Source organism: Heloderma suspectum, chromosome 4, assembly GCF_057233095.1.
Source record: "Heloderma suspectum isolate Gila_16-S chromosome 4, 16-S_ref, whole genome shotgun sequence".
Classification (NCBI taxonomy): Eukaryota; Metazoa; Chordata; class Lepidosauria; order Squamata; family Helodermatidae; genus Heloderma; species Heloderma suspectum.
The window spans coordinates 87,444,100-87,465,497 of record NC_139461.1 but is presented as its reverse complement, the minus strand read 5'-3'; the positions used below and the strand labels follow the sequence as shown (position 1 = coordinate 87,465,497).

General features: G+C 42.3%; 1 protein-coding gene across 6 annotated transcripts in view; it reads right to left on the bottom strand.

Moving 5' to 3' along the window:
• Nucleotides 1-21,398, bottom strand: part of LDLRAD4 (low density lipoprotein receptor class A domain containing 4) — a 439,787-nt gene that overhangs the window by 138,468 nt on the left and 279,921 nt on the right. The window contains exon 2 of one of the 6 annotated variants that reach the window (XM_084849942.1): nt 13,796-13,857. The exons of 4 other annotated variants lie outside the window; for them this stretch is intronic. In XM_084849942.1, the coding sequence (XP_084706068.1) occupies nt 13,796-13,856 (61 nt within the window). In that variant the 5' untranslated portion in view covers nt 13,857. Of the gene's footprint in view, nt 1-13,795; nt 13,993-21,398 lie in introns of those variants that run through there. One more of the 6 variants, XM_084849940.1, reaches the window with a different exon arrangement.

The following is a 21,398-nucleotide window of genomic DNA, read 5'->3' as shown; positions in this document are numbered from 1 at the left end:
CCATGATGGGAATGAAAATCCAGCCCTCTCTGCTCCTCAGTTGACTGACAAGGATCAGTTGAAGACTGGAGAGAGCTGGATTTTCACACCCATTGCAGTGCACTGGGCAGGGAGGTTTAAAATGCTCAGTCCAGTGTGCCATGACAGGGATGGATAATGCTGGACAGGGGATGAGGGCGTGGCCTGGGAGAGTGGTATGAGCCGAATAAGAGGAGCCTCACAGGCCACATTAGGGCCACAGACTGGGGCTTTTCCACCCTTGCTCTAAAACAAAGAGACTTGAGAAGCAAAAAAGTGGGTCACCATGCAATGCAATAACTAAACTGAAGTTACTAATCCTTACTCAGAACACACAAACACATGAAATCTAAAGCGCCAAATCTTGTCAGACTTTTGATCTGCCTTCTGTTGCAGAACTAAGTGGAAGGTGCTGGTCTCACCCTTTGTCTCCTGCATAGAGTACCCACACAAGGAGAGAAAAAGAGAGGGACAGAAGCACCTTCAAATCCTGCGACAACTCTAAAAGCTTCTAAACTTTGGCTCATGTGCAACCCACGTCTGGGATCAGAGGCAATTCTATATTACTGTGAATACTTTCCATGGAACTCACATAATTTATGTCTTCCTCATTCTATCAAAGAATGAACCCAAACAGGGAAATTTGAGAAGCCAGCCAGTGCAGTAATATTACAAAATGTTCAAAATATTATTTAATGATATTTTTCATACTCAGCTGCCTTTCTACAGAACACAGAGTAGCACAAATCCAGTGAGTTGGAGTGTTTTAGTGACAGGAGTCAAGACTCTAGTAATAATCACTGACATTTTAAAAACTTGCTAATAGAGTGACCTTGGGTACAAGGTAGCTGCTGGCTTTCAGAGTCACAGTGAGGATGAAAGATCATTAGCAGCCAACTAGAGAGGGGCCTGCCATACTTCTTTCACAGAAGAGACTAACCCTAGGAAGGAGAAAGCACACCGGAGGGGGAGGGGTGTCTGGTAGAACGAAACACCCAGCATCCACTGCTGCTTTTTGTCTTACATGAATCATGTGTAGAAGGCTGGCCTAATCCCACACAGTATGTGAAGTGTTTTGAGATCCACAAACAGAAACAGCTATAGAAGTGCCAGGTGGGAGAGATCTTATGTGATTTTACTTCCAATAAGAAAAGATTTGCATCCTCAAAACAAAGCTTTAAGAAGTTATAGCTGTCAGCCAATTACATCCCACCCACCCCCAGACTGGATCTGTCTCCCATAATCAAAACAAAATCTCCTTTTCATAGCAAAATCCTCCTTGTCTTTATCTTGCCTTTCCTCATTAATCCAGTTTCACCTGCCTGGCACAGATATATGCAGGGAGTGGGAGGGAGGGAAAGGCACACAATCGCAATACACACACACTCGTACACATTTACTTTTCTTCCTTCTGTTCATCTTGACCTTTCTGATTTGGATCAGCGTTAATACTTGCCCACCTGTCTGGCAAATCTTCCCTGCAATGTGCCCTTCAAGATGAAAAACACAGTCTGATAATGCATAGTGACAAAGCTTGCAGAGATGGAGAGCAAGCAAAAGAGGGAAAGCACTAAGGGAAATCACTTCCAACCAAGATCTGCCACTGCAGAGCTAATCAGGCAGGTATTCAGTTGTTCACTCCTGCAGACTTGCTTAGCATAGAAATAGGCTGTCTGCCCAGGACGATGAGGTAATGTCTAGCTTTAATGCCAATCTCTCTAACTGGCAGGACACATCGGGTAAATATTTCTGCTGCGGGAGAGCACATTAATTTGATTCTGCTACCAATCTGATTATTGTTATTACTGTCATCAATATTAATACTTAGGGATGCATACCTCTGAAGCATTACCACGTTTAATAGGCATACCTGTTACAGCCAAGGCCATTCGAGATAAGAGGATACCATACTGTGTTATGGGGTTAGGCAGCGGTGGGCAGAAGGTATACTGGGATCTACTGGTAAATCTCTGGGTGAAAGCAACAACAAAATTATGTCCTGGTGCCTTAAAATATATTGCCGAAATAAAGATAGAGGACGTTTGCGTGGAAAGACTGTGAGTTCCCTTCAGTTCTGGTACTCAAAGCAAATTTCTGGGCTCAGAATTCTTTAATTCTAAGTGTATGTTTTTTGTTTCAGGCTCCTGTTGGTGGATTTCCAGGTTGTAATAAAAAACAAAGAGCATCTTTACACCAGCCTAAAACCCCGCATTTAAAACAGGGCTTACGCCCTTTACATGTGCTTCCTCCCTCCCCCTTTCTCCCTCCATTTCTCCCTTATCTGAGCCTTCCATATGTTTCATTATACAGCCGCTAGATGGCAATGCAGTCTAGCTCCTCTTATTGCAGCTTTTCTTTTTTCTAGCGGGAATTCGAGGAACTCAAAGGCTGTAATTTGATAGCTCATTATCTCCGATCTTTTAAAAAATGGAATAAAGGTCATTTAGTGCAGGAGACGCCCTGGAGGTTAAAAGGGTCATCTAAAAGGCCCACAAAATTCTGTGAGTAACCAATCTCAATAGCAGGATAAAAGCTCTGTGTGAAGAAGCCCAAAGTCAATCCAGTAAGTCAATCCACCCAGCCTTGAGATAGGGCACACAAAGCAACCTCTTGGATGAAAACCATAGCCTTGGCTTCCATCCTTCAGTTTCTGAACTGAAACTTAGGGCCAAAACAGATTCTCTAGAAGCTGCATCTTTTCTTCAATTTTATTCTAGACTAGGTGCAGGCAACGTTAATCTGCTTCAGGACCCTAGCATGATGAGTAAGGAGGCTTTAAAGATGTGGATCAATCAGACCCCCTGTGCCTACTCTAAAGTAAAAATGAAAAAAAGACGTAGTTGCTAGATACAGATGTAAAGCAATATCTATTTTGGCCCTTTTCTAATTCAACTGGATATCAACAACTAGAGGAGAAAGCCAGTTGGGTTGCTTAAAAACTAGTCAACAAAAAAAAACTAGCTGAACTAACTTAGGGTGCAATCCTATGCATGTTTAGACAGAAAGAAGTCCTACAATTCCCGGCATTCCCTAGACAGGCTGGCTGGGGAATGCTGGGAATCGTAGGACTTTTTCTGTCTACATATGCATAGGATTGAGCCCTTAATTGATAAAATCTGAATGGAGACGGATCATTAGATTAGTGGCTTGTAAGGCTACCAAATTATCTCAAAAGTTTGGTCCCAAGTACTCAGTGGGTACAAGTAAATTGCATTCAGCGACCTTCCTTTCCTGAAGAGCTCTCCTAGACAAATAAGACAAGACTTAATATTTTCACATTTAATGCAATGGAAAGATATAAACTAAAGTGAAAAAAACATTTTGCTTATGACAGAAGGAAGCTAGAAAATCTTCCAAAAGTAAAACTGCTGTTGAGCCATTATTGCATAAAAATATGCAAGCTTCTAGTGACAACCAGCCTCTCTCTCCTTCCAAATAAAACCCAGTTACAGCCAACTTTGTTCCAGGGTCTGTTTTTTGTTCATCTGTTGTATGGTTATGCAAACTGTTTGCCATTAGGAATCTGAAATACAAGGCTTCTCCTGACAACTGTCAATTTCCTGTAGTTTAACTGGTGGTGGGGTTGGAGTAAAGATGGTTTTGAGGCGGATATAGTGTTGGTGAGAAAGAGATACTCCAGAGATTGTACTTACATTCATACCTTCCACCATTTTACAGATGAAGATAGGGACATTCCTCTGCACGTGTGTGGGGGGCTGGGAGCAGAGGCCTAGAGGACAAATGTGTGTGTGTGGGGGGGGGGGCAACACAATACATACTCAGATATTCTGTAAGCAGAAACTGGAAACTAAAATTGCGTGCAATGGCTCTAGACGACAAAAGCAGTGAGGCAAGCCACAGACTGCAGAGCAAGTCAAATACACACACACATACCATCCATGAATTTATACAATCTAGAGCAGTGGTAAGCAGATGTCAGGCTGGCGGAATCTTCTTTGCTTTTTACTAACTCCAAGGTCCACCAACTGGAGCCAGGTGCAAAATAGTGGCTCAGGGGGTCAGGCATAGAATTAGTTCCTCTGAGAACCTGTTTGGCCCAGGGATTTGTTTTCAGTACCAAAACTGAGGTCACAGTCCTTTCACACAGAAAAATCACCCCTAGCTATCTCCCAAGTTTTCTTCAGTTCAGCAGCCTAATTTCGGGAAGGGGGAGAGGAGAAAGAAATATATTATTTGTTGTTACTATTATTAAACAGTTGGGATGCAAAAACCCTTGGCTATCTACTACAAATTACCCAGACATCTACGAGTAGATCCCAATCTACCTTCTATCTCCCCCTGATTTAGAAGACATTGGTACTATTTTACAGCTGAGAAACACTAGGGTACAGCAATAAACAAGGAGCCCATCTGAGCATATGCAGAGTGCTTTCCCTTCACCACTGAACAACTGCAGACTCCCCCACTCCCCACATATTTAGAATTAAGAAGCAGAGCTAACAGAGTGATGGCATATCTCTCACACAAATTAAAGTCCCTGTACCTCTTCTTTGAAATTTAGCACTGACTCCATTGCCAGTAAATCACAACCAAAGAACACATATACTCTCTTCCAATACATTTGAACAATCCACCTTTTGTTTTCTCTCTTCCTTACAGCATATCTTCATAAAAACAGGTTGTTTGTCGCAGCTCTAGCCCCGTTTTTCTTATAGGCAAGTTCTACGGGCCTATTCTTCCCCCTACACACACACACAGGTCCTTCAAACAACGCTAACCATAGTTTGGCATTACATGAACATGCAGCAGGTGGTTGCAATATACATATACAATAGGGCTAGACTTCCCTGTGCCCTTAACAGCTGGATAGCAGACAGACATTCAACAAAGTAACTTCTTTCCCCACCACATCAAAAGCTCCACCCACTGGACTTCTGCCTGGCACAGATAGAGCAGCCTTCCTTGGGCCCTCCAGATGTTTTAGACTACAACTCCCATTATCCCTGCCAATTGTCATCCTGGCTGGGGCTGATGGGAGTTGTAGCTCAAAACATCTGGAAGGCTCAAGGTTGGGGAAGATTATATTAGAGCCACAAGATCCCTGCCAGAAAAAAAGGTAAACGTGGTCCACAAATCTCTAACAACACAATTCTATACATATTTACTTAGAAGTAAGTCCCACTGAGTTCAGCAAGCCTTACTCACACAAGTATATTTGCATACAATTGCAATCTAGGATGGTAACAAAGTCAATGGGGGCATTTCCTCTTGCTTTTCAGTCAATCTTTTCCTTGTCTCCAGTATTAAAAAAAATCAACAGAGATTACTGCAGACATATAATGTGCCATCCAGATTTTCATGTTACCTTTTTAAAAATACTGTGATAATATCATGCTAATTAAAAACAAAGTACTGGATACACTGTGTTCAGCCAAGAACAGTTTGGTGCAGACATTATAAAATTCTTTCCACCTGGCAATGTTTACTCACGACTTGTAAATACCTCTGCTAATCCTCTTCTTTGTGGTCTTTCACACAAGAGCTTGATAATAAACTACATTGCACTTTTCTTCTATGCACCAAGAGATAACAAAGAGGAAAAGGAATTAAGGCAACATATCCAGTGGGCAAATAATGACTCATGCAGCTTTTTCCTGATGAAATGGCAACCACTGGGTAGGTAATACCAGGGGAACCAGACGATGGCATTTTATCAATATAAATCTAATAAGGGTACCTTATAAGGCAAAAAAAAAAATCACTAAGACATCTCTGGTTTCAAGATAAGTGCTCTGTCTAAATCACAAAGAGGCGTGTCCATTTAGTGTAGTTTAAATATTTTTATAAAATGGTCATTAGATAATAGCCCACTTTCTACATAATGAAAAACCTCTCCAGCATCGAAAGGGGGGGGGGGTCCCAAAAGGAAGTATTAGAATTCCTAAAATCATAAGCTGATTCTGGAATAATTAATAGTGTACAGCTATTTACACTTTCATGCAATGCTAGTAACTGGAAGAAACACATGCAATTAATACATATTGGTTATGATAAATAAAACAGAAGACTTCCAGACCCACCAGAAATAATAGCAGCTAATAGTCTAAGATGCTGAAAAGACTCTGAACAAATGATATAAACTGAATATTTAGAGCTTCCGTTATATGGTAAAACATTAATGTTTGGGCTTAGACACCAAGGAATGGAATTCGCTATTTGTATCAGTTCTCTTAAAACACCAGAATCATATGTGTTGGGGTTTTTTTTACTTCTTTTTAGATAACAGGAGAACAACGAGAAAAAGAGCAAAGACGAAAATGAAGAGAAACCTCAGCACTAAAGTCCTAACAAAACAGACGAAGCTCCCAAAGAGGCAGCTGCAATGGTGGTCGAAAAGGAACTAAGGAGATTGGCAGCAACCCACTTGGGCATGCGCAATGGGCCAGTGGGGGAGGGTCCCTGACAAAAACAGTGTTCCTCAGCTATAGAGGTTCCCTGAATAGAGGCTCCACGCAGGTGCAGAGCCCATATGTGTGATGCACAGAGACCTCAAAGGAGAAAATATGGATACAGAGTACTGGATGGGCCACTCATTTGACCTATGACAGCTGTTTCAAATTCTCTTTCCCCAGATAAATGACGTATAGAACTGCCTTCAAAACTTCCCATGTGTATGCATGTTCCTCAGGAGAGCTTGCACCTTGAAAGGTATCCTGGCATTTGGGGTACTTCTACACGTAGGGTTCCAAGAGCTAGTAATCAAAAGACATTGTACTGTTTTCTCACCTTTTCTTCCTTAACGGACTTTCCTCATTTTAAAAAAAAAAGGATGGAAGAAGCAGTGGGGAAAACACAAGAGGGCTACAAATCAAAGACCCCAGTAAAGTTTTGTGAATAAGGCACTGTGATTGCACGGTAAAAGCCCCATGTTAATCTCATTCATTCATTCAACATTAAACCTTGCCTTTCCATAAAATATGTCTAAAATGACTAACAATAAAATCCACAAATAAACAACAAAACAAACAATATGAAACCATCTAAAATCAAATAAGAGCACATAAAATATTTAAAATATAGCAGCCAGTGAAATCATCATTAAATTAAAAATACAGATTAAAACACAGAGCAGGAGAGAAGAGATTTCAGCTCTAAAAGCCAAATGCCTGTTTAAACAAAAAAGCTTTATGCATGCCAGCTGAAGACCATCAACAAGCCTCTCTCAGTAGGGCGTTCCTAAGGCTAGGCGTGGCCACTGAGAAGGCCCCTTCTTGAGCTCCTACCAAACACACATTGATTGTTGACAGGACAGAGAGAAGGGCCCTTTTAGAAGTTCTCAACACAGGCAGGTTCATACAGAAGAGGGTGACCTTTCATTTGATCAAAGCCAGGACAGAACTTGAACTTTCAATTCAGCGACATGGAGAAGAACCCTGTAAGTCATGATGCATAATTTGTTCCAATCTTTCAGGTAGGAAGCTACAGACAGGCAAGTTACCAGTGAGGGAAAGTATTAACAACTAAGAAGCTGTGATTAACCCACTGCCTTCAGACTGTTGAGCAAACACCAAAGTAAAGGCTTCTTTCCCTTGAAGACTTCACCCCTTGACAGGAGCAAATGAACCTGAAGTACCAAATAGCACTTGTAGATACAAGTGATGTCTCCATAACTAATTTTTTTGTGATAGCAGAGCTGCTTTTGAAGCTGGCTATTACTTATGTCCTTCCATGATTGCAGCTCATGTCATTCTTCAACTGTGTCCTTCCTTATCATGCCCTCCTCTAAATCTGGGCCTTCCTTAAAGGTTTTCCTTATCTAAATGTCCACATTCACTGACCAACAATAAGTTCACTAAAATAAAGTATTTTAAAATAAAAGTACTTATTCCTAGATTTCTAATTGAATTACTTCCAGCCATTCCCACTTTCAACTGTAATATGGCTAATGTGCGGTACCCAGGAACATCTGCTTCCCAGTGGCACTGCTGTGATATGATGACACTTACACAGCCACATGAACTTTCTGTTTCCAAATTAAAGTCAGCAAATATCCTTTTATATGGACACTTATACACATTACACATCTACCCCTGCAGACAGGTTATGCCCTGTGCATGAAAGATATAAATAAGGCATGACTACAGCAAATGTCCATAATTCAATCCTTCAGGATGTCCCAATTGTTTAATAGTTTTTGTTGTTGTTGTTATGTCGGTAAGTTTATATAGAACATGTTTCTCTATGGACAGATAAGTATCAGCTCTTCTCCAGCAGAGAGGATTTTAAAAAATACATTTAGTATAATATAGCTATAAGCTAATGCTATAGTGTATTAATATCCTGCTCTGGGAAGGGGTGAATGACACAGCCCTGAGACTAAACACCGCCTTTAAAGTGCTGAGCTGTAGAGATGAAGAGGAATAAAGAAAAGGACAAAGAATAAGTTATGTGAGGCCCTTACATCCTAGAAAGACTCTGCAGCCCTTGTAGTATACTGAAAGAGAAGCCGAAGTATTTGTGGCTACTGGGCTAGTTCTGCCATCACCTGCATTAGAGCAAGAAAATGAAGATTGCTAGAGGTTTTGCAGCTGCTCAGTAGTAAAGGAATATTTTAAAATTTGGGGCACTGAAAGAACACTCAAGATCTTGACAGTTGGGAAGTAGATTTTGGCAACTGGCTATAAAAGCACAATGGTCACAGAGGCTATGCAACAAGCCCAAAAGTAATTCCTTGTCTCTTTCATATGGATGCAAGCTTCTCTCTTTTATGCCTTCCAGCCACTGACATTCTCCAAAACTGAATTCTGAAGATCGTACTCTTTACTTCCTGATGGGACCTGATGAGAGAGCCCATAGCACAGTGGTAGAACACATGCTTTGCATGCAGAAGGTCCCTGGTTCAATCCCTGGCATCTCCAAGTAGAGCTGGAAAAAATCCTGCCTGAAACTCTGGAAAGCTGCTGCCAGCAATGTCTACAATACTGGCCTAGACTCAGTATAAGGCAGCTTCCTATGTTCCTATGTAATAGCCATAGCCAGGACAGATACTGTCGGTGTTAATAACTATGGAATCTAGGTATTCCTACCAAGTATGTGTGCAATCGAGGGTCCTTTGATTCAAGTTAGAATTAACTATGGGCTAACGATGGTCTGCCCGCCATTTAGGTTTTGACTTTGACGACTCCCATAATGATGGTTCTAGAGGACTTCAATATCCATATCAGGATATGACTGCCATGACAACCATGGGTGTGTCGCAACATGTCATTGGCCCAACACATGTAGCTGATCACAGCCTGGATTTGGTTTTCTGTACTGGACAGGTGGATGGCAGTCTGAAAGTGAGGGACCTTACATCTGCACCCTCTGTCATTAGAGGCACAAGTGTCTCCTGTTGCACAAAACACCTTTTACCAACTTAGACTGGTATGCCAGCTATGACCCTACCTCCTGGTAACCTCCCATTTAGATCACTGCAATGTCTGTATGTGGGGCTGCCCTTGAAGACAGACTGGAAACTTCAGTTAGTACAAAATATTGTGGCTAGGGTACTGATTGGAACAGGGAGTTATGATCATATTACACCAGTATTGTATCAACATACAATACAAGTTCAATTCCAGGTCCAATTCAAAGTGCTGATATTAACCTATAAAACTCTTCATAACTTCAGACCACAGTATCTGAAGGAGCACTTCTTATATATTCATACCCAAGCCCTGCACTTGTCATCGGAGACCCTTCTCTGAGTACCCTCACATGCTGAGATGTCGCGGGTGGCTACTTGGGAACAGTAGCCCCCCAGTTATAGAATGCCCTCCCCAGAGAGATCCACTTAGTACCCATTTTGTTATTATTTCAGCGCCAGGCAAAGTCCTTTTTATTCTCTCAGGCTTTCCTTTGAATCTTCTATATTTACTACATAGTTTTATCCTTATATATGGGGGGGGGGTGTCTTCCTAATGCCTGTTTTACCCTTGGTTGCTTTTAATTGATTGCTGCTTTTAATTGATTGCTTTATTGGGCTGTTTGTTTTTAATGTGGATTTTGGATTTAATTTATGTTTACTTTATATTTTTTCTGTAGGTCGTCCTGAGAGCTTTTAGCTGTAGGGTGACTAATACATTTTAGAAGTAAATAAATAACACAAGTCTTAACCAGGAAGGAAGTTCTACGAAAATCAAATAAACCTAGCTTCCAAGTAACTATGTTTATGCATTTGAACCAAGAGGCCAGAGACAGGAACCAGAATGAAGCAGGTTGTTAAACAAGGCCCAACAAGTAAAATGTAAGGTCAGAAAGGCAGCAGGGTCACCAAGTGGTAAAAGCAGACAAAATACAAGATATTAGCAATATTGTAGACTAAAGAGGTAAACAAAGACACTTCTTCCTTCTAACATCTTATGCAGCAAAAAGGGACAAAGTTAGGAGCAGACAAATAGCAAAGAAGCTGTTAGCATGCTTCTGACAGGGAATCATGTTTCCTTTCTTCTTCCTTTTTAAACAGATCCTTCCAAATAGTGGATAAGCACAAACACTTCCCTTGAGGGAAAGTAAAGCACTGTCAAATTGCAGTCTATTAAGGATGCAATACTGAAGCCACGGAATGACTGGGTTCACGCACCACGATAACCCACACTCAAGGTGTTGGTTGAGTGTGGGTTGTAGTTGAACCATGGGTTGTTGTATTGTCTGAGCCTAGTCATGCTAACAAACCATGGTGTCTTAACTACAAACAACCCATGAAGAGACAAACCTATGGTTTGTAGTTTGGTTGTGAACTGTGGGTTGTTTGTGGTTAACAAAACAATGGTTTGTTATCATGGCAGGGTTCAGTCAACACAACAACCCACGTTGTAACCTTGAGCAGGGGTTATCATGTTGTGTGAACCCAGTCAATGTCTCCAAAAGGCTCTATGAGAACCTTCCCCTTCCCTGCCAGCTCCTTTTCATGCACTCACTGGTGCTACTCAGCAGCAGTCAGAATTAGAACATCCACAGACGACTGACAAGCACACTACTGTCAGGAGCACCCTAGCTGCCTCTTGCAGTCCCCACCAATAGCCAACTCAGGACACAGACAACGAGGAATTCTTTCCGAGACTTTATTCCTTTATTACTTTATGACTCTTTCACATACTAATCACTAGTGACAACGCAAGGAACAGCGCTGGGGAAAGTTAGCAGAGTAGCCTAAGCTCCGGGTAAGGCAGTTGGTCCCCATTTGAAGGAGAACCACAGGAATACCCTGAACTTATGGGCTAGGGAGAGATCCTCCCTCTTTCCCTTGGGTCCTCGGGACACGACCGTTGTTTGCGCGCCAAGCAAGTGCTACGCCTCCTTTCTATGCCCTCCATCTGTCGTCGCTCCCTGCGTCTGTGCCAAGCATCCAGCAAGCCCCCCTCCAGCGCTCTCTCACTACCAGGGTCACTATCTATCCCAGAAATGCTGGCAGGAGGAACCTCTGCCAGCTGCTGTGCTTGTGAGAGATGAGCGAGCTCCTCTCCCACGGATTGCTGTTCCTCCTCAGAATCAGAACTGCTCTGGGGCTCTATTGGCTCAGTTTCCACCCTGACAACTACCTCCAGCAGAAGCAGAGATGGACCCAGGGGGCGGGGGAAGGACTGGGAAAGATTCAGCAATAGAATGCTGCCAGTAATACACAAGAAGCTTGCTGCTGCTGCTGTTGAACGGCTCTGGAATATCACAACATGCTTGGAGGCAGCAAGTGTGGGAAGGGAGAACCGTCTCTGAACTCTGTAAAAGCCAGTCTGAGGGCAAAACTAAATGTTATGCATGCTAACTTTCTCTACTTTCCTGTAAGCATGCATGGTCCCAATTTGGATTGGGACTGTGGCGCTCCAGGAGAGGAGGATTTAAGCTTCACTCCCACCCATTTTGTTCATGAAGTTCCACACACTCTACGGGGGAGGGGTGTTAAAAAAGAGAGGGAAGTCTCTATTGGCAGCAATGGAGCACACAATGCAAGATAGCACTTTTTTAACTATTACAAATGGAAAAATATCTAGTTACCATTTGAGGATTGTGTGTAAATAATTTGGAGGCTCCGTTTAATTTACAAAGGTACGCTGGAAAAATGAACACTCATATCTTGGGGGTAGAGACAGACAATCGTTTTTTCAGAGAGCTGAAGGTGGTAGGAAACAAGCATCGTTGCTTGTGGTGAGAACAGTCATCCCAATTGTCATCTTGTACTATGTGCACATATACATTCGCGTGCACACACACACACACAGACACTATAGGTTTCTTACACTAAAAAGACATAAAAGCTAACTCATTGCAAGTGACAGCTCCAAAGTTCTTTCTTTGGGTGATGAATAGAAAACATTTGTTGCTTCAAGATGAGAGTGGCAAAGAGAGGGGGGAAATGAACTGAGAATATGTTTTTGTCACTAGATTATCAACACAATGATGCTAAATCTCTGATCTGTAAGAAGATCTCCAAGGAATTTTCTTGTACTCTGTTCTGCTTGAAATGGTGTAATAAATGCTGCCACATATTGGGATGCTAGCTCCTGGCCTGAAGGCATCTCCAGTGACTTTAACAAGGGTGATACAGGGAAGCTTTGGAAACTCTAATGTGAAAAAGTGACTTTTTTCACCTTAGAGTTTCCAAAGCTGCAGCAGCAAATATTATCAGCCAAATCTCCCTGATAAGCAAATATTAAGGATGAGAGAATCCTTTTTTCTATATACACATCTAATCAGTACTCACTAAGCATTTGGGATAAGTCTGGACACAGATATTAACCGGTTGAATTGAATGAACTCTAGGCATGTAATAATGAGAGGATAATACCGCAAACTCCTCCAATGGGAGAAACAATATCAGATATAAATAGCTGCTTCTCACATATAAGGTGTTGCTAGCTAGGAAGATAGCCCTTGACATGTCCATACTCCCCAGAATGTGATCTAGTTCACAAGCAAGCCACTTCAATGGATCCCTCTTCCTGCTGCATCCTGGCTGGTGCACAACTAATTTGTAAGGGGAAAAGAGCAATGTCTGCATGAAGATGTGGGAGCTACTGAGAAGCCTCCTGTTGATAGTAATGGTTGGTGCACTATGGAGTATGCATACACGTAGCCTCAGGCCTGCTGGGGAGGGAGAAAAGAAGGTTCTCTCTCCTATTGTTATTCTTCAAGAGATTTTATCTCCCCCCCCATCCCAAGGAAAATCTTTCCCCCACGTTGCTATTTGGGTTGGAAAGAAAGTTTCCATTTAACGTTGCCCTTTTCGATGGGCCTAGCCTAACTCTTACAGTAGCTTGAGCTTTCATAGGTTGTATTTCACTTCACACACACTGGAGAAAAAACCTAGTTAAGAAGGTGAGAATGACATAGAATGGGAATGAAACACTCACCCTGGGTACTTGAGAACTAAATATATAATAAATACACTACAAAGCCAAATGGGAGGCAATTCACATCTTATAGTACAAGAGCAGAAAACTCACTGACTTTCAGGAATCATATCTTATTCATGTTGAAGCATTACAGCAAAAACCAGCTCCATTTCTCCACATCTTTCACCTCAATCATCTCTCACACATGCCCAGGCTATTTATATTTCCAGTGCTAGGTCATGCTATCGCTGTCATTATCATCCTCTCTTTCTCACACTATGGAATTCATGTTGGGAAAATTTGTTACCAGAAATGTTAAATTTAACAAGGCAAAGCAGTCAAATTATAGGTCAAATTATAGTCTCTCACTACACTATTTTAAATACAAATAAACATCTTTCACAGCTTTTAACTGCTGTAAATCACTGCAAATGCACATAAAGTACCTCTTAAATATGTATCTGTTCTCTCCACTGTTCTGGTAACCACAGACAGGCTTCCCATCATCCTAAAATGCAGACAAGTATTTAAATAAATTGGGGAACGATTGCTGGTAAGGCCGAGTAGCTTACTGTACTGAAGCAGATCTGCCAACATCACAGGCTTTAATCCACAACCCTTTTAAAATGGTAAAGGTGTCCTCAACCAGTCGTGTCCGACTCTAGGGTGTGGTGCTCTTCTCCATTTCTAAGCCGAAGAGCCAGCGCTGTCCGAAGACGCTTCCATGGTCATGTGGCCGGCATGACTGAACACCGAGGTGCACGGAACGCTGTTACCTTTCCCGCCGAGGCGGTGCCTATTTATCTACTTGCAATTTCTTGCTTTCGAACTGCTAGGTTGGCAGGAGCTGGGACTGAAGACGGGAGCTCACTCCGTCTAGGGATGGACAAAAGGGACTTACCTTGTCCCGCAGCTTGCTTCGCGGTGGGGGGGAGGCGCTTCGCTTCTCCCCCCGAAGTTCAGGCGGGGGGGGAGGCGCCCCGCCTCGCCCGGCCGAAATTCAGGCCAGGGAGAAGCGCCCCATCTCCCCGGCTGCGAAAGAAAAAGTGAAAAAAAAACAAAAAACCCCGTGATAGGCTACGTAACAAATAACGTAGCCTATCACGGCTAGATTTCCAAAGTCAACCATGATAGGCTACGTAAATCGTCACGTAGCCTATCACGGGTGTGTGGTTTTTTGTTTTTTCTTTACTTTTTTATTTTGTAATGGCGGCGGTGGCAGCCGGTCGGGAGACTGGCCGCCGCCCCCGCTGAAACGCCGCCGAAACGCCGCCGGGACCCGCCGCCGAGAGGGACATTTGGCCATGGTAAGTCCCATCCCAGGGGGTGCAGGGGGCCAGCGGAGAATTTCTCCAACACTTTCGGGGGGCCGAATGCATCGGCACTCGGCATCCTGAAGATTCGTGGAGAAATTCTCCGCCATCCCTAACTCCGTCACGCGGCACTTGGGTCTCAAACTGCTGTCCTGCTGACCTTCCGGTCTGCAATTCAGCGTCTTAACCACTAAGCCACCGCAGCGCCCCTTTTACTCTAAAGCAAATCTTACAGGCCAATTCTAAACAATTTACTCAGATGTCTGTCTCACTAAATTCAATAGGACTTTCTCCCTAGTAAATGTGCTTAGTTCTACAGTCCTACAGCCCAATCCTTGGCATATTTACTCAAAGGTAAGTCCCATTGTGTTCAATGGGGCTTACCCAGGTAAATGTGAATAGGACTGCAGCCCAAGTCACATAAATGGGACTAATCCAGACTAAGAATTGTGCAGGTTATCGCCTCAGTTGTTATTTTAGTTAAAACAACAGTTTCATATTATAAAATCTTAAGAAAGAAACAAATTATCATGATAAAATGTTTACTGACGTCTTTGAAATATCGCTTAACATTCAATTATTTCACAGGGAAAATATATTACAAATTCCACACCATTTGTTAACCAGTGAATTTAGGACTATAACTGTGAGCCATACTTTGAAAAAAAATAGAGAGAAATAATGAGTTGAAGAACAGGGCATAATACTATACACTCCATTCATCTTAACAGGTATTTCACTTGGAATGGTATGTGCCATAATAGATCCAGAAGCTTCCTAACAGCCCATGATTATTCAGAAGTAAGTCCCATTTATTTCAATAGGATTTCCTCCCAAATATGGGTTGTATCCAATGATTTCCACTACAGCAAATCTCCTACTGCTTGTGGAAGCCCCATTTTCATCCTTGCGCAAATGTCAAATCCAATACTTTGATTCCACTTGTGCAAGCCGATGCAAAAGCTATTGCACAAAGAATTTCACATGGCATTGCACAAGCTGTTCCACAAGGCGTTCCACAATTCATTATGACTGCATTAGTCTAGGTGTTGCTTATACTAGCTATCTTGTTGTTCTGCTAGTCAGAAAACAATGATAGTTCTTGTAATTTTTACGCTAGTATAAGATTTGACAAAACCCTATGCGTACAAAGGATTGCAGCCTAAGGCAGCAAACCTAAGAGACTGAGTACCCGCCATCCCCACTTCCAACAGGCAGTTTTCAAGTCTGAAAACGTGGATGGGGCTCGTCCTAGGCAAAAATTTGATTTTATAGTTTTTACACATACTCAGTTCAAAAGCGCCCAAAATATCTGGAACCGTGTGTGCTAGCTGGTGAAAGATATTTTTGCAGCAGCACCTATGGAACTACAGCTGCTGCTGCAACTCCATAGGACTACAGCAGATTAAGAGATCTGGATTTTTATTTTTACTTTAAAAGGGAGGCCAAGGGTAAGAATACTTCTTGGTATTCAAAAAGGAGAAATTGTGAATACTAAAACAAAGCAAAAGAAGAGGAACAGAAAGCAAAGACAGAGCTGCAAAGAAAAAGAAGATAGTGATAACAGTGAGAAGCAAAAAAAATGGGAGGTGGATTTTGTTAAGTGAGCACCAAACTCATTCATACCAAAGACAGCCATTTTGCAGATGAACTGAAAACAAGGGGCAGTGACCCAGCGATACTACATTTGCTGTCCCAAAGAGACTCACATTCAGAAACTAAAATAACAGACAAGATTCTAAGAATGGCAGATGCATTTGAGATATAGGAGGAAAAGAAGCTATTAGTGAACATTCCACCTCCTCAATTCTCCTCTCAAACAGTTGCCGAATAATCTCTGGATGACAACATCAAAGATTAAATTCTACCATCAAATCCACTGTATTTCCAAACTGCTGCCACTCCTGGTTCTAGAAGACATTGCACTGGAGAATTAAGAGGATTTTTGCAGAGGAATGGTGAACATTGGGAATGAATTTATGGTAGCATCAGGGATTACTAGAAGAGAGAAATAAGACCTATAAGAAACAGGCCTATATCTAAAATGGGTGGGGACTAATACACATCATCAATCTGCAAACCAATATCTAAGAAAAGCTGAAATTTGGAAATGTATATTGAGCTTCCCACTTCTAGTATTTATGAAGCCCTTTCTAGGATGCCCAAAGGTATCATTAAGTAGTATTTTACTTATTTCTTTCACCAAGTACAGTGCCTTATGCAACTCTTGTTTCTGAAGAGCCCTATAGCCCTTATATAATGTACTAAGAAGGACCTATGGGAGTTATACTTTGAAGAACACCAGAGCAAAACTTCAGATAATGAAGCCATGCACGTTGACCCTTCGGGGTTTACCGATGATTTGAGACAAAGACTTTATTTCCTGAGTTCATAGAATATATTCTTCTGTGTCAGACAAAGAGAAAACCAGGACTACCGTAAATGTCAATATTTAAAATCTGACCTTTCTTTTCCCATTTTTCAACTGCAATGATTAATAACTTTTGCCCACTCCCATTTCCTAAGAATTGACTCAAGTTATTTTTGTTGCTAGGTAATATTTGCAACTGAGCTCTTCTCCTAAAAGCACACAAGATATAAGATAGCAGGAAAAATGCTATCACTTTAATCACAGATGAAACACATTTAGGGCCTTTCCAGATTATTAAAACACCCAGATGGGATATGTAGCAATGTATTTGTGCTAGACCCATATGGTGTCTGTAATGTAATATCCTATCCCGGTCTAATGGGGGAGTTAGTTTTGCTGTAGGGCAGGGTAGCTTGGCTGCAGGGCAGTAGCCATACTGCTGTTCAGTCAGTTTTTCTGTTTGCTTGTTTTTGGTAAATCCTCAGTTGAACACCTTCCCTTTGTCAGTTTTGGAAGTCTTCCCTTACCAATTTGAACCAGGCCCCTGAAATGGTGGAGTAGAGCAGGGAAGGTTTTAAACATGCTGAGAATGAGAAAGAGAGAGAGAGTTTGTGTGTGTGTTTTAAACACAGCTGAATTCTCCAGTGTTGCAGTGGAAACTAGGGACACCAAGGAACTGTACACCCACTGAGAATATTAATAATTTATTTTAATCCCAAGTATTAAACATTTAGTTTAAAAAATGGTGATGGTACCAGGGGAGCTATTTCAGATTGTGGGTGGGGGAGTTATTTTAGTGCACGCTTTGGTATATTCAAGATCAAATTACAAAGAAAGCAGGGCATGTTAATAAATATTTCTTGTACTATTTGTTTATACTTCATAGTAAGTCTATCAGCATTGTTGACAGTGGTCAGTGACCCTTTTGAAAAGTAAAAGAATGTGCGCCTTTGGCATGCATACCTGGACATAGGGTTATTTAATTATTTATAACAATAGTAACAATAACAGAACACACGTAGGCTCCTTCATGCAATCAGGAACCTGGGTTGCACATTCAGGTCAATGCTTGTAATTTCCTCCTTCAAATACTGGCGGCAGAGGTATGGTGGCGACTTAGGCATCACCAAAAAAGAGGAAATGCATCATCAAAAAAGAGAGCACCGATTTGCATAACTTTTGCATTTGCAAATTTATATGTATAGGTGCAAATTGAGACATAATAACTATAATTTAAATAGAAATACAATATATGTCTCCATAGTGGAAAAGACTGCGTCCAGGGGACCTGTGGGCCTACTCAGCCTGCTGTCCAGGTTCTAAGTGTTGATGGGCAACTTCAAGGCTCCTGCTGCTCTCCCTCCTCATGTTCTTTGACTTTAAACCAGATTTGGACCGGACAGCCCTTCATATAGAGGACACTTTCAAATAGAGGCCTGTGCTCTTCCAGCTCTCCTAAATAAGTACTTATTGTTGTTGTTGTTGTTCAGTCGTGTCCGACTCCTCGTGACCCCATGGACCACAGCATGCCAGGCCCTCCTGTCCTGCGCTCCCTCCCGGAGCGCGCCCAAGTTCATATTCATTGCATCCGTGATGCTATCTAGCCATCTCATCCTCTGTCGTCCCCTTCTCCTTTTGCCTTCAGTCTTTCCCAGCATCAGGGTCTTTTCCAGGGAGTTTTCTCTTCTCATTAGGTGGCCAAAATATTGAGCTTCAGCTTCAGTATCTGTCCTTCCAATGAGCACTCAGGGTTGATTTCCTTTAGGATGGACTGATTGGACCTCCTTGCAGTCCAGGGGACTCGTAAGAGTCTTCTCCAGCACCACAGTTCGAAAGCATCCATTCTTCGGCGCTCAGCCTTCCTTATAGTCCAGCTCTCACAGCCATACATTACTACTGGGAAAACCATAGCTTTGATTAGACGGACCTTTGTCGGCAAGGTGATGTCTCTGCTTCTTACTATGCTGTCTAGGTTTGCCATAGCTTTCCTCCCAAGGAGCAAGCGTCTTTTAATTTCATGGCTACAGTCACCGTCTGCGGTGATCTTGGAGCCCAAGAAAGTAAAATCTGTCACTGCTTCCATTTCTTCCCCTTCTATATGCCAGGAAGTGATGGGGCCAGATGCCATGATCTTAGTTTTTTGAATGTTGAGTTTCAAACCAGCTTTTGCACTCTCCTCTTTCACCCTCAACAAGAGGCTCTTTAGATCCTCTTCGCTTTCTGCCATTAGGGTGGTATCGTCTGCATATCAGAGGTTGTTGATAATTCTCCCAGCAATCTTAATTCCAACCTCTGATTCATCCAACCCGGCATTTCTCATGATGTACTCTGCATATAAGTTAAATAAGCAGGGTGACACTATGCAGCCTTGTCGTACTCCTTTCCCAATTTTGAACCAATCGGTTGTTCCATGTCTGGTTCTTACTGTTGCTTCTTGACCCTCGTACAGGTTTCTCAGGAGACAGGTAAGGTGGTCTGGTACTCCCATTACTTTAAGAATTTGCCACAGTTTGTTGTGATCCACACAATCAAAGGCTTTAGCGTATGGACGTCACCAGATGGTCAATATCGAAATCAGATTGATTATGTCCTTTGCAGCCAAAGATGGAGAAGCTCCATACAGTCAGTAAAAACAAGACCTGGAGCTGACTGTGGCTCAGATCATGAGCTGCTTCTTGCAAAATTTCGGCTTAAATTGAAGAACGTCGGGAAAACCACTAAACCGTTCAGGTATGACCTAAATCATATCCCTGATGAATATACAGTGGAGGTGAGGAATAGATTTCAGGGATTAGACCCATAATCAATCTGATTTCGATATTGACCATCTGGTGACGTCCATGTGTAGAGTCGCCTCTTGTGCTGTTGGAAAAGAGTGTTTGCTATGATCAGCATGTTCTCTTGGCAAAACTCTATTAGCTTTTGTCCTGCTTCATTTTGTACACCAAGGCCATGCCTGCCTGTTATCCCGGTGATTTCTTGACTTCCTACTTTAGCATTCCAATCCCCTATGATGAAGAGGACATCTTTTTTTGGTGTTATTTCTAGAAGGTGTTGTAGGTCTTCATAGAACCGATCAAGCTCAGCTTCTTCGGCCTCAGTGGTTGGGGCATAGACTTGAATTACTGTGATGTTGAATGGTTTGCCTTGGATTCGTACTGAGATCATTCTATCATTTTTAAGATTGTACCCCAGTACTGCTTTTCCCACCCTTTTGTTGACTATGAGTGCTACTCCATTTCTTCTAAGGGATTCTTGCCCACAATAGTAGATATGATGGTCACCTGAATTAAATTCGCCCATGCCTGTCCATTTGAGTTCGCTGATTCCCAAGATGTCGATGTTCAATCTTGCCATCTCATGTTTGACCACCTCCAGCTTACCTTTATTCATTGATCTGACATTCCAGGTTCCTAAACAATATTGTTCTTTACAGAATCGGATTTTCTTTTCACCACCAGACACATCCACAGCTGAGTGTCCTTTCGGGTTTGGCCCAGCCGCTTCACTCTTTCTGGCGCTACTTGGAAATACCCTCTGCTCTTCCCCAGTAGCATATTGGACACCTTCCGACCTGAGGGGCTCATCTTCCGGCGTCATATCTTTTAGCCTTGTGATACGTTCCATGGGGTTTTCTTGGCAAGAATACTGGATTGGTTTGCCATTTCCTTCTCCAGTGGACCACATTTTGTCAGAACTCTCTGCCATGACCTGTCGGTCTTGGGTGGCCCTGCACGGCATAGCTTATGGCTTCACTGAGTTACGCAAGCCCCTTCGCCACAACAAGGCAGTGATCCATGAAGGGGAAGTACTTATTAGTCCTCTGTAAACTAGAACACCTAGCCGCCCTAGGCAGAGCTTGCACATGCAGCCCCACTCCCTCCACTCCCTCTTCCATACAATCTTGGAATATGTGGAGAGAAAGTAAATTCTGCACAGGACTGTAGATGACCCTGAGAATCCTCCTCTGTAATCACATTCTTGGATGCATGTGAGTTCTGTGACTTGACACCGGAGCACTCCCAGCCTAGGACCTTTCCAAAAGACTCCTGTGCTTCTTATACTACCACATTCCAATAGTATTTTCAAGCAGTAACGGGTGAACTAAGGAAAAAACGACATTTTCTTGGCAATAAAATATTATATTTTGAATGCTGTGAAAATGTTATTTCCCAGCAATGGAAGTGTTTCTATGAGGGAAGATGTCTGAATCTCCACAGCAACCTATTAACAACAGCACATTTATCATGGCTTTCAAAACTGACAAAGGGAAGCAATTCAGCAGAGGGTTAACTGAAAAGAAGCAAATAGAGAGAGAGAAAAAACCACCTCTCTACACCGGAATCAACAGTATGGTTATTTCCC